General features: G+C 37.9%; 1 protein-coding gene across 5 annotated transcripts in view; it reads right to left on the bottom strand.

The window, feature by feature from the left end:
• Window positions 1-14,968, bottom strand: part of WDR33 (WD repeat domain 33) — a 98,623-nt gene that overhangs the window by 23,544 nt on the left and 60,111 nt on the right. The window contains exon 8 of one of the 5 annotated variants that reach the window (XM_048865118.2): window positions 1,874-2,773. The exons of the other annotated variants lie outside the window; for them this stretch is intronic. Coding sequence (XP_048721075.1) covers window positions 2,733-2,773 — 41 coding nt within the window. The 3' untranslated portion in view covers window positions 1,874-2,732. Of the gene's footprint in view, window positions 1-1,873; window positions 2,774-14,968 lie in introns of those variants that run through there. 5 annotated transcript variants of the gene reach the window in all.

Here is a 14,968-nt window from a genome sequence, read left to right as displayed (position 1 = left end):
AAATAGCCCCAACCTCACTACCTTCAGGAGCATAATCTTTTAGACTCTCAGTGCAGGTTACTTGCTTGGTTAGCAAAGTCAGACTTTGGAGGAAGCTGTTGGAAGGGATCCCCCCATTTGCCCTTAGCTACAACTTTCCCAGGATTGGCACCAATGAATGTGAGGAGACAAAATAAACTCTTTGCTATGACAGCCATATATTTGCAACTAGCTAATCTTGAGAGATGAGGAGGATTTGGGGAGAGGTGGGGGGAAAGTTTTTAAAAGAAAAATGTAAAAGCTAAAAATCTAGCTTAAATCACTCAGAAGAGAGGCATGCAAACAGTAAAACAACTGATCAGGGTCACTGAGACAGACTCCTTTACAGGGAATAAGGGCATACCTTGCTGTTTTCCTCAGTCTGCTGATAGGGAGATTTATGTAATATTGCCTGTGCTAACATAGAGGGTTGTGGAACAAAACTGTGTTTTTAATTTAAACACTGAAAGACAGTCCAGTGGTTAGGGTACTGGCCTAGGACTGGGGGAGACCTGGGTTCACGTTCCTGCTCTGCCACAGACTGCCTATGTGATCTTGGGTAAGTCACTTATCCTCTCTGTGTCTCAGTCCCCCATCTGTAAAAAAAATGTGAAGGAAAGCACTATAATCCCCAACACCTCTGTGAGGCACAGTTTTACATTAGAGTGTGAAGCACAAAGATATTATAGGTACCTAAGATAGACAGACAGACCTTGTGAAGGATTTTAGACTTGGTTAGCCTGTTCAAATCCTTGCATGGTGAGGTTCAATGTGTTAATATATTGTGCTTTTATGGAAAAGATGGATACTTTCAGACTTTAATTGCCCCCCTTCCCCAAAAAATGTTGACACATATAATAGGGAATATTAACAAACATACCCTCCTTCAAAAAGAAAAATACATAATTAATGTGGTAGAAGTGTTGTGAAATTTAATATTCATATTCTTACACAAATTTACATAATAAAAGGAGAAAATATATGCCAAAATGATCTGAAAATTGCTAAAGGGAGAATAAAAAACTTTGTATAATCTAAACACACTTAAAATTACGAATTAGTGTGGGAACATAAAATAGTCTAAAACCTGTTTTTACAAGGGCAAAAATCTGATACAGCTTGTTCAAATTTTATATTTTTTGTGTGTGAAAAATATTAAGCATTAGCTAATCCCTAAAGAAGCCTAGATGCAAAGCAGTTATTTCTATAAGAATGCTTTCTACAAGTGGAATAAAGGCCTGATCCATAACTCATAGCTGATTGAAGTAAAGGCCTTAGATGACCAGTTAAAACATTGGATTATTAAATATTCTTCCACCCACTACACTTTCAGGATTGTGTTTTTAAAAGGTGAAAACTGCAACAAACTATAACTAGATAGGCTTAACTGAAGTAGTGTCTGATTGGTCAAATACAGCATGTCACCAATGTGATTATTGAAAATTTAATGATTTCTCCTACCCCCTTTTGACTTTTTTTTGCAGATATGACTTATTGGACATTATACCAACATATGGCGTATTACCCATCTTTTATAACTATTTATAATGTGCCTATATATTTTGTATTACTTTATATATCTAAGTTATAAATGTGAAATATATGTATATTGCCTTCAGTTTATTACTGTGACCAATTGTTTGCTATTTCTCCCCCTCCCACACAAATTACAAACTTTAAAAAATGCATTTAAAAATGTTTTACACTTAAGGAGAGCTTTATACATATGACTTTTGCACATATTTCTATTTCTCCCCTCCCCCCCACACTTTAGTTCAATTTTAAAAAAATTATGTATATACCAGTGAATGTTTTCCTGAAGCATCTTATTTTATTGCTTATAACTAATGATCATAATCAAAATACATGCAATAGTGCATATATATTGTAAATACTGAACACTCAATTTCACAACATTTCAGTACTGTCATAACTGAAGAAATTTGTCACAAGGCAGTACAATTTATTTTACACTTTAAAGGAAGTTTCGGATTTTGTTTTTTCTTTAAATGGTAACTCTGCAAAAGCTCCATCTTGCAAGGTACCAAGTGTCCTCCATTCCCATTGAAATTAGTGATAGTTGAGGCCTCTCGGTCAGCACCTTGCAGCAGATATCCCCAAAAATACATAATTCCAAGAGAACTAAATCTCTTAGAAGAAAATGAACACACACAGTATGATTTCATTGCCTCACACTTAATTTATGAATAGTCTCCATAGTGTTAGAAACACCATAATGCTGTAGGAGCTGAATTCTAAGATGATTTACTGTACCAACACCACACTTGTTAGAGGTTTTCAGGATACTACTCTTTGTAACCTGGAGATTACTCCTTAATTTATTAGCTCAGCACTGTCAAGTAAGATTATGGGTTTTGTTACCAAGAGAACGCACCTCATATCTATCAAAAACCCTCTATTCTGAACAGGCATCTATTGTTTGGTAACATTGATTGATGGTATCAAATCAGTGAGGGGTGAGAATCTTTTAATTCCAGGAATTAAAAAAAGTCGTGCTCTCGCTCACTCTATTGCACCCATCATGTTCTATGAATGACCCTCCTCTTGGGAAGTGTGTCTGTGCTTCCCTCCGATCAAAGGCTCCAAATTGCAGAAATCTTCCTTCTGCAGCCCATTCAGCACAGTTTCTTTTAAAGTCTGGAAGGAGGTGCATAGAGAGCAACAGGAAATACCCCTTTTCCATCTTGAATGGGTTAAGAATATTGCCTCCAAAGCATCTCCAGATCTTGCCGACCTGATAAAGGATTATTTTATTTTATTTTTTTTTTAATTTGCCCATGGCATCCTTCCCTGGATGTGAGCTCTATACACTTGTGCACACAAATCCTGACATCCAGGCAGTTTGCTAGAGGATTTATTTGTCAATGGTGAATGTTTCTGTATCATCGCTATTTTAACATATCAATGTCACTTTCCTGATGCTAGCTTTGGTCTACATTTCTACTACAAATACCATTTTTCAGGGATTTATAATTGTGGTAAGTTTTCTTTCCACGTTGAAAGCTGTTACACAGGAACAGATTTTTTCCCATAAATTGTGTATTTTTGAGCTATGAAATATTAATAAAAAATGTTAATGAACATTAGTGAAACATGTCTATCTTGATAGAAGGGATGTTGCCCTGACCCCAGACTACTGGAGAGGATGATCTAATCATCACAAAGGTGAAAAATAAAACATCTTAAAAATTCAGTGTTTCTGTAATTCAGTTTAGAATTTGCACATCCTATTCCCAAGTGCTGATGCCCTGTACAAAAATCCTAACAGCGGCATACAGCATTCTATTGTCATGGAATTGCACTGGCCTTTTGGTCATCATAAGAAACTCTCTGGTTCTATTACAGGAGCTAAACAGTCCTGCAAATCTTTTTAATATTCTGTACATCTCAGAGATGGCTTCCCCTTTCAGCAGCACAGAAATTAAAGTTTATGGCTGTGCAGATGTGAGATTTAAGATTTGTGAAGACTATGATGAGAGTCTTTGTATATCATATATGGTTATTAGCAATGAAACAGTCATTGGGACGCTTTTTTCAAACTGGAATAATAAACCAAATATTTGGCAAAGTTTTCTATAAAACGTTCTATACATATATGACTGGAGTGAAAAAAGAAAATCCAGATATAGTCATGGAACAATGAGTCACTTAGTAACTGGCAGGATTGAGCTCTATGTAGGGTTCAACCCTGCCAATTGCTGTCCAGTCTCTAACAAAACACTTAAACGTGTTCTTAACCATAATGGGACTGCTCACATATTTAATGTTAAGTGAGTACGTAAGTACTTTACAAGATTGTAGCCTCTACAGAGGTACATAATTCAATGCCAGTGCTATCCTGCTTTGAACAGGGACAAAGAAGTTACCAGAGATTTAAAATATCTATCATTTCAGATATGTGCCATCATCCACAGAAACTCAGTTTTCTAAAGTGACGCTCTAGAGCAGTGCTTCAGTGGAGGTGACTACTCTTTTTCCAGTAAGAGGAAAAGTTAACAGGAAGAAATGAATGTGTTAAGCATTGAATATTTTAGAAGCTTGATGAAAATTCTTCTGTTCAACTTTAGCACCTGCCATAGAAGATAAAGGCACACCTATCATTTCACTTTAGACATAGGTACTTTTCCATCTATCCATAGCTTATCCTTGATGCTCATTACTCCCACTGGCCTAATATGGGGGGACAGATCAGAATGTGGTGAGATTCTGACGCTCTAGGATGGCGGTTCTCAGGACAAATTTTTTGGTGGCCTTACAGTGCGGCCACCAATTCTTGCTGGTGGCTGCTCTCACACTTTTCCCTAAAATACTTAATTAGCCTTAGGAAAAACTAATAAATATGCACATAGACACATCCAAATCATTGTAATTTATTTATTCCTAGTTAGTAAGTCTGTTGTGAAAAGTGATATTAACAAACATACAAGTATAACTTTTTACAGCTGACTTACTCAGCCCTGCCAAGCCTGGGGACAAATTAAACCCTGGATGAGGGCGTTAGGGGAGGCAGCAGGGGCCAGGAGCAATGGGGGTTGGTGGGAGGCAGCCGGGGCCTGGTGCCTGAAGCCCCATGGCTAGAGCCTGGGGCCTGCCGTCACACAGCCAGAGTCCAGAGCTAGAGCCCGAAGTCCCTCGGCCAGAACCTGCTGCCCCACCACCCCAGAACTGAGGCACAAAGCCTGAGCCCCACTTCCCTGGGAAGGTGGGGAATTCACTGGCTGCTTGCTCCTCTAGTGTTGTGCCCCAGGTGTCTCCAGAGGGGGGCAGAGCCCAACCCTTGCTGGCAGTCCCAGCAATCAACATCAAGGCAGTGCATCCAGGAGCAAGGGGGGGAGGGGGGCACTATTTTGTCACCCACCCCTACCCCATCACAGCCCAGAAGGCTGTGGCTGCAAGAAAAGCCCCCTGGTGGCCACATTTGAGAAACTCTGAGTCTAGAATATATATTGTAAAACTACATCTGTGAATAAATAGTTAAGCTGGACAACAGACAGTGCAACAGAAGTAGAGAAGTAATGGAAATTTCATTAGTAAGACATGGAATAATTGTTCTCAAAGTAACGAGAATGGTACATCAATAGTGTGATATGTATGTTTCAGTATTTCTAATTAAAAAATATAATTAAGTCATACATTCAGAATGATCACCAGTACTCATAACTCAATGTGTCAGTAGTATCAATTTATGACCATAAATACATTTCCATTTATGTCTATTGTCCTTTTACAGTGTAGAATTTCCTGAAATCCTACTGTAATTTAACCACTTCTTAGTCAAAATTGATGCACTAATGTCCTACTGCACAATTCAGTTAGATTACCATGTCTTGTAAAGAATAGTATGGTACAGGGTGCACAAGATGACACAGCAGAGGCAGTCAATTCCTATAATGGAATTGTGCACAGTATTTCCTATTCATAACCATCAAACAAAAAGGAAGCTCAGCTCCAGTTCCAATGAAATGCCACTGAAGTAGAGCAGCCAGACTGTACAGAGGGAAAAAGATATAGTTTAAAAGTGTTTGTGAAAATGGCATCTTCTTATTTAACCTATCTGCTTGTTGGGTGTTTTCCAGAAATGCCTGCTTGCTTTAACATTAATGCTACAGAGTCAATATATTCATGGAAGAGCAAGATGGATTCTATTCTGCCCTATCACAATTATCTTCTAAAATTCTGATTGCAGAATCTGTTACTATTTATCAGTACTAATTAGGTCCTGACAAAAAGGAAGTTAACCTCACATTTTGTGGTCCCCAATAGCTGTTTAAGTACTCATGGCTAAGCACACTTCCCTGATACAGGTTACTGTTAGCCAATGTACCTTTAAAGCAGCAACACGCTCACTGTTTATTGAAGAGAAAATGTTTATTTACAACAGTAATTTACATGAAAAGGTAAAATAAGAATAAAACATTATACAAGAAACATATTAAACAAACAACAGATATAAGGTATATAAATCCTCACGCAGCAGGACATAAGCCAGACACCACCTGACAGAAGTTAAGAAGCAGCTTTCCCTATAGGGAAATTATTCCATAATTGTCTATTATGAGTCTGCTTACAGCTTCCTCGGAAACATCTGATACTGGCCACTGTCATAGGACCTAATCTAGCATGCACTGACATCAACTGTTGACATCCATCAACTGTTCTTAGTGGGTGCTGGATCAGGCCTACAGACAGAACATTACACAAGATGGACCACTGGTCTGATCAGGTATACAACTTCTATATTCTTCCATAACCCATTTCCAAGAAATTATATAACAAAGGATAAGATGTCTTTTTAAGATAGAAGGATATATAATTTGGAAGACACAGAAAGAATAGTAACTTTGTCAATCAACAGTAGGGCCTTATGATTTCCACGGTTTTGTGGTTTCATAATAAGGTGCAGAATCAAGCTATGCAGCAGGATTTGGCTAATTTTTAAAAAAGTGAACATTCAAAGCTTCTATATTACAAAAAATTGAAGGTTGCCAGTCTTTGTGGTCGCAAAGCAAACCTTCCAAATGTAAATCAAATGTAAAATAAATTAATGCCCATTCTGAGTCTGCACAAAGCCTGAAAAAACAGCTCTCACAGACATTAACTGATTCCACTAATCTCAATGGAATGTCAAAATGAAATCTATATTTTATAACCAATATTTCACTTCTGTTCCCCAACATAGCAGAAGCACCCCTTTTACACATTACAAATCAAAAATCAGTAAATGGCCAAAATGTTAAAAAATGTTTAAAAAGTTAAAAAACCTAAAGTTAAGCTCCTATACCCATATTTAAGCACTTATATGAGTGACTTGATTATAAAAAAGGACTGATTATCCAGCAACTCTCATCAAATAGGTGCCTACATATGAATCTAGGATCTTAAGTTTAGGCACCTATTTTTAAAAATGTTGGTCAATGTCCTCATCTATCACCACTGGTTACCAAAACTTCCTGCTTTCTGATCCAACAGCTTCAGCAAAGCAGTTGTGCATGATTAAAAAATTGTGTGGCAATGAAAAACATGCAAAAGTTGTGATTTGCATTCAATGTAATACGAAAAATAAATAATGTAATGCATATTGCAAACTGTACTATGTAGGTTTAAAACAAAACAAAACTGTTTTTGAATTTACTTGAAACTGCCATAGAATTTAGTGTGACTCGACCAGAGAAATGAAGGGGGGAGAAGTGTGAAGAGGAGAGAAATCAGAGGGCTTGCTGTAGAATTTAGGACCAGCTTGCCAGAGAGCACAAGAATTTAGGATGGACTCCTTTAGACCAATGATATTAGCTATGAAGTGGTGATCCTTCCTCGTGGCAGTGGACTAAAGAACACATATCCATCCATGAAAACCACAGAAGTCAGATTCACCAAACATGGTCATTTTCAATAATTCCCTTCCCTTTACCCTCCGCAATAATATTCATTAAAGGTTATGGTGATGGTTGGTGGCAGTTTTGAAGGATCTGTGAACTCTAATTACCTGTATTATTCACTAATCAATGTGCTGAATAAGCAGCTATTATCACTCTGACCAGGCTGAATTTAGCTATCAACCCAGAGAACAGCTTTCTTGGGCCACAGCAGAAGATAACACATAAGAATAGTGTTTGACTCATGGATTGCACAAGATACTCTCTCCCCCAAGTCAACCCAGAATATTAAACAGGACCATCCTCTATGAAGGACTATCCAGACAGCTTGATTCTTCCTCACTAGGGCTAATAAGTTTCAAACAAATTCTCTGATTCAGAATGCACTATAGACCTCTACTTTTCTCACTTATCTTTCACTGGGACAAAAGGAGGCATCATCTTGATCACCCAGTCCACTTACCCAGAAACAAAAGCAAACCTTGTAGATTAGGGAGGACCAACTTGTAAAAAGTATCCCAGAGTGGAGAACCACCACCAGTTAGATCAGATGAGTAGTCAGAATGGGATCCAATGCAATTCACAGTAAATGGAGCCGTTGTGATTGTAAAGATAACTTACAAAATATTAAGCAAATGTAAATAAATGTGCTGACATCTGCCTGAATCTGCAGACAGCATGAAACAACTGTTGTCTTTTATTGTTCTCAATGGGGTATCAACATTGAAGCATAGATAATTTAAACTTTGTTAACTATTTCACTACATTCAAACCACATTAGAAATAAGAGGTTAATCATATTATGAGGATCTATAGAATCAACTGAGAGTGGTATATGAGCCCCATCAAATGGGAATCAAGCTGAGAGAGCCTAGTGGATCTCTGCTGGGAATATCAACCTTACCTGAGGAACTCAGCAAAGCACAAAAGGACATATTCTGAACATCTGTGCAATCTACTGGAAGAGGCATCTCAAGTGGGCAGCTTGCCTCCCCAAACTCAACCCAGTTGGGGCTAACAAAAATCTAGTGCTCAGCACTCCCAAATATTAGCTATCAGCAGGAGAAGCCATTTAGGGATTGGTAGGATGTTTTCATCTAGAACTAGTTTTATGATTTCCAGATACTGGAACCCCAAAGCCCACATACAGAAAGCTAGTCTGCTCCTCTCACAGATCCTCAAATTTATCTTAAAGACTCTTTACTTCCTCCTGACTGAGACTCCTTTAGACATTCAGTCCTTTAAGATGGCTGGCCTTCCTGGTAGTTACTGCATTCGCTAGGACTGGAGAACTTTGATCCCTGCTTGATAGTCACCTTTCATCATCCAGAAGATCAAGGCACTCCTCTAGACAATTCCCCGATTCTCCCAAAAAGAAATCTTCCACTTCTGTAACATCCAAGAAATTTATCCTCCCTCCATCATCATCCTCAGTTAAGCTTAAGTTAAGCTCTCCACAGGCTAGATGTTCTTAGGTGTTATAGAGAATACAACCTAACAGTGCAGAGGGGCAGGCTTCTAGTTCTCCCATTGCTCAGTGGATCCAGGCTAACCCCTTCAGGTCTGAAGACACATACAGTACCGTAGCTACTGGGCCAGACGGGAAATAGCTACTGTAGCAGACATCTGCTACACTGCAACATGGAGGTCATTATATAATTTTCTAAGAACTACAGCTTATACATAACAGCTGCAGCAGCCTTTGGACATTAACTCCTTAGCACAGTTGTCCAGTAGTTCAAGTATTCCCTTTTTTTCGTCCATATTGTCATGAGTGCTGATCCATGTAGGCCACAGGTCTAGAATGAAGGACCCAAAAAAGGGTATGTACCCCTAATCACATAGAGAGTTTGTGCTTATCACATTGACAATCTGTAGTCCTCCTTGACCTAATATTGCTGGACCCTTCGTCCTTTGGGTTTCACATCGTCAAATGTATATAATTCTTATTCTTTGATTTTTTTTTCTCACTAAATTTTTAGTAAAATAATTCAGATAGATAAGTAAGAATTAGACTGGAACATTCACACTAAAAAGCACGTGGGATCTTCTCTCATCAGGAAAGAAAAGTTTTGAAATGAATGGCCTGTCTACCTGTTCAAAGTGGAAAGAGGAATCAGTCCCATCAGTCTAGTTTGTCATTACTGACTAAGATGAAGCCAATTGTTATTCAGACACAGATTCCCTTCTTCCCGACCAAGAAACTGCAAAAAACATTTTCTATGACAGCCAATATACATTGTGCTTTCTGTCTAAACAATTCCATTGAAATTGTAAGTTCAAAAAGATGAGTTTAAGGAGGGAAAAATCACAACAGTCGTTTCTTTTAGAATAAACATTGCATGAACATTCATCCTTCACAGTAAGGTAAGGGGAAGAAGCAAAAATCAAAGTAATGCAGTTTGGCTATCACAGACTGCAGAAAAGGACCCATGTGTCACTATCAACCTCAGCCATAATGACTCAGACAACAAGTGGCTCATTAAAAAGCACTGGAGATCTGAGCCAAAATATAAAGGAAATTATTGTTGAGATTACCTAATCATAATAATTTGGTGAACACTGAAGGCAAACTAAGTAAGAAACAGAATCATGGAGATAAGCAGATGGTTGAAAAAGGTGGCACATTATTCTCACTATCCAATGTGGCTAGAATAAGTAGTATTGGCTTAAAATGCCTCAGGGGCAATACTCATTCTCCTAAGAAAAATTAAGCAGTGGAATAAGTTATAAAGAACAGAGTTTGGGGCAACCATTGCAACGGATATTGAAGATTATTATATGTATTTATCTGCCAGAGATGGTGTAAAAATAATTAAATACGTTGTACAACAGCATAATGGGGAGGGAGATATTGAATGTTTATAACAAAATTATTCTATGTTTAACAGAAGGTGGTGGTGTGGAGTGTTGGGTGGGTTTGTGTGTGTGTTTTGTTTGGTTTATTGATTTAAAGACATTAAAATGGCAAAATGTAGGACATAAAGGGTATGTCTTCACTACCCATCGGATCAGCGGGTAGTGATCGATCTATCGGGGACTGATTTATCACGTCTCATCTAGACGCGATAAATCAATCCCCAAATCAACGCCTGTACTCCACCTCAGCAGGAGGAGTAAGCGGAGTCGATGGGAGAGCCACCACAGTCAACTCATTGCCATGAGGACAGCCAGGTAAGTCGAACTAAGATACTTCGACTTCAGCTACGCAAATAGCTGAAGTTCAAATCTTAGTTCAAAACCACCACCCCCTGACCACCCAGCGTAGCCCAGGCCCAAGTATTTTGGAACAGAAATATTGAAACGTATAGTTTCTCTCCATGACTCAGTCTGTACTTGAACACAGATGCTGTTTTTGAACGTATATTGGTATAGTTACTGCACGCTATGGTATCACATGATTGTGTAGTATGTAGTGATTTTTGGAGAGCTGATAGCATGGAGGTTTTCATGAAAGTATCCCGAGAGTCCATTCCAGTTCTGGCTCTGCATCTGCCGCTTGTTTGCAGGGATCAGAATTAGAATTTAAATTACAACATGTATGAAAGATTTATGCCTAGAGGTAGAAAATGGGTTTTAATCACATTGTCATATAGGAAATGCCTGGCAAAAATCCTGGATGTCATTACATATGCCTAGATATATCACCAGAATGATACCTTCTAACATTTGAAAGAGAAGTTGCTGCAGTTAAAGTCTGTTGAGAGAGTAAACTTCTGTTGAGGAGTAATAGGAATATGTTCCCACCAAAAACGTTTAGTTATTATACTCAAAAGCAGATTCCTGAATCTAGAAAGCATATTTTAAAAATTTAGAAAAACAAAACAAAAAACACCTTCAGAGAATCTGGTACTCTTAATGAAGTGCATTAGTACCAGACATACAAAACGGACAGAGCTAAGGACATGGAGAAGAGGAGACACTCCCCGGTAAGGTACATTGAACTACTCAAAAAATGTGTGAAAAATCAGAAGAGGGCCCTCAGCACGTTGACAATGCTCCTAACACTTGCCAACCAAGGAGCAGAAATCCCCAGGTTGCACTCAAACTCTGATTTTACCCCTGGTACTAAGACACAAGAGCATGTGAACCATTAGGCCAATACAAAAACCCAAACCAACCAAAAAAACTGTAGCTATCACAGGAAATTACAGCTTTTTTTGGGGTGGGGATGGGGGGCTGGAGCAGTTTATTATTGTCTTTGATTGTGGTGTTCTGTTACATACCCTGGAGCCTAATCCTTCCCTTGTTAACCAAAAAAGAGTCAACGGCAGCTTTGAGTGTATAATGCTGGCTTAGGCCCCTGAAAGAGAATTCTACCATGCCTGTAACTACTCAGGGTCCTCATTTCTCCTATCAGTTCTTCTTAGAGAACCATTTTCCTCCTATATAGCCACTTCTCTGAAGACCACGATTACAAGAACTTTTTCCTGCAAGAGGAACTGATGTTTTATGTCATTTCATTCATAAACCAAACGAACTACCCTACTATGCTAACCCTTTAATGCCCTTTTAAAATATAGATCCTTATAATTTTTTATAATGTAAAAGAACATGATGTGTTCCATGCCACCCACCAACACTATAACTTAACATGTAGTCCTACATCTCTGTTGCCTGTTACCTCCCGCAACATCCCACTGTCATATTTAATCTAGTTTTGAAACAGTGGCCTCATGCACCAGTGCACCACCTTCAAGATCTGAGGATAGTTAGTTTAATTTAAAACAGTAATCCAGGTGAGCCTATCAGGCAAGTTAAGTTCCTTGGACAGTCTACCACTTAAGTAGAGCAGCATAGTGTGAACGTATTAGTAACTTCTCCAATGTGTAGATTACTGAACATCTGCTTAAGCTTATCCCACCCTACAGTTGTTACATAATTAATTTCATCACAAATTTTCTCAAGATAAAAGACTGAATAAGGAAAAACTAACGAACTACAAAAATACCTAGCTGATCTGAGGCAGCTTTGTAACAAACTTGCTTGGTATGGCAAACTTGTATTTATTGAATTCTGTATTTTACTTCTTTGTAATCATGAATCGCTATATAAATTAGCATGATCATATAAAAAATATGACAAAGCACTAACATTCACTGTGCTGAGGTGATGCAGCAAGAAGTTACTTGAGGGACATGGGGGAATATTAAATTTTTTCTCCACTGTGAAAAGTATTAGTCGTGCATCAAGAACATAAAAATAGATTTAAAAAGGATTCCCATCTCAGAAATCCATAGTCATGACAATGTGCTGACAATGAACTGAAACTGTGCTGAAATTTTTTTAAGGGAATTAGATAGAGTAGCTAAAAAAGACAATCCCTAATATTTGAGGGATTGTATATCCACAAATAGGAAAATAAGTAACTAAAATAAGGATGCAGGGGTACATAAATAAAAATTGACTGGGGAAAAAGTCCTGTCTTGAAACTAAAGCTGCAGACCTGAAATCTGCTTCAGATGAAAACACTTTACAGATACAGGTCATCTAAAGATTGCAGAAAAGATGCACTAACTCTAGGCAGAGAAAATTGTTATGTTTTTCTCTTGTAGGAATCTGTCCTTCAGTGTTATTCTGAAAAATCAAAAAGCTAATGTACTGATTCTATGAACGGAGGAAAAGGCCACTGAGCATCATTCCCACTTCTGAAGACTAATATAATTATGGATGCTCATTCTAACCCAAATTAAAGTATGACCAGAAAAAGATTGACTCATGGAAGAAAGTAACAGCACCTGTGTATAGCAAGATGGTAGCAGGAAAATCATAAATATGTGCCTCTGTTCCTCGGGCAAATCACGACAGGAGCTGAAAAATCATTTGCCACCCAACTCAAAAATATTACAATATTAATATTAATATATAAATATTATAGCTTCAAGTTTACATTTTAATTTTCTAAATATTTTGATTCATAGAGGCTATCCTGTAACTGGGGTATTGTAACCTTTAAAAAAATAAACCCCAAAACCGTGATATTTATAGACCCCTTTCAAAATCTTTTATTTTAAAGTGTCAGTTAAAATAGTTATTGCTTTCATACACAAAATACACTTTCATGAGATTATTCCATGCCCATGGACTACTTATGGAATTCCCATTACATAATAATTATTTATCTGATGTGAGTGGGCTGTGCTACAAATGGCACTGACTTGTGTCATAGAGAATATCAATACACACAAGACCAAGGTTTAAGGTTATATAATAAGGCTGAGAAATATTTAATTTTCAAAGTAACAGTCCCTCTCTATAGGCGACTGGGCAGCATGGTCATGTATATGCTCCATCAATACCCTAGTTTCTCCAGAGATAGTACATCCTAAAGCCTGACTGTGCCTCTACATTAGCAAGACTGTGCAAGAGAACACAACGGATTTTAAGTGTTACTACACAGTTTCTGCAGTATTGTGCATCATGGATAACGGCTACGCACCTTGCAAGCACAGGCAACACACTGGAATTTACTCCTGCTTTATCCCATGCAGAATCAAGGTTATGCAGTGTATGCAAACATTAAAAATGTAGAGAATTTTTTTTTTTTTAGATAAAGTGAATTATCTAACATACAGTTTTATGGTGAATGGCTCCTGGAAAAGAGATAAGCAAGAAAAAAAATTGCAAGAGGGGTGGTCTGTTTAAGAGACTGGTAATGAGATATACATGGCCTTTCATCACTAGAGGCCACTGGTTCAGATTGGTGGTGACCAGAAGTAGTTACTATCGGATATCTGCTTATTTAAAAATATGTGAACTGGTTGTCCCAGCAGAGTCACTAGCGTGTAGTTTGCTGCAAGAACTGGCGCCACTGCTGGGATTATCAACAAAGCACCATGGACTACCTTGGCATGAAGCCTGAACTATCTTTTCATTCCTATGTATGTTCCCTTCCCCTTCTAGGTCAGCACTGAAGAGCATAGTCACGGTGGTGAAAGAAAATTTGTATTGATTATGTTGCTTCTCCCCAATAAAGCATTTCCATTTCTAAGGCTAACAATCTGGCACTATACACATTAAATTCTCTTGATAAAATTTAAAAATCAAGGAAAAATTGCTTATTTTCAAATCAGTTACCTTACCATTTTTGTTTAAAAATATGCAAGAAGTCTCCTCTCTGCAAAGTGTGTATGTAACAAATATTACTGTTAATAGCAATTCTCTGCACCCTGACAGTACAAAAAAAAAAATCTTACAGCAAGAAGGCATTGTATATATAAGTTATTCATTACAAATACTGCTGTTTGTATTCTATTGGGAGGACAAAATTATTCATTTGGCCAATAAAACATTTCAAAACAGGGGTTAAAAAACCCTTATGATTTTATGGTGAACAAACAGTTTAGACAACCCTCAGCCCAAAATAATTAAGTGTTATAACTTGTTGGACGTTCCACTGATCTTCAAGTGAGAGGGGACAGAGTTCTGTAGAGACTTTACAGCTAGTGCAAAGCCAGCCTCAAGGGCCACAAAGAAACTCAATTAGTTCTGTCCCAGCCTCCCCATCTAAAGTCATAAGGAATCAACATCTTCAAGATGAAGCTGCATTCTGCACC

This window comes from Caretta caretta, chromosome 9 (genome assembly GCF_965140235.1).
Source record: "Caretta caretta isolate rCarCar2 chromosome 9, rCarCar1.hap1, whole genome shotgun sequence".
In the NCBI taxonomy this organism is placed as follows: domain Eukaryota; kingdom Metazoa; phylum Chordata; order Testudines; family Cheloniidae; genus Caretta; species Caretta caretta.
This window is presented reverse-complemented; position numbering and strand designations above follow the sequence as displayed.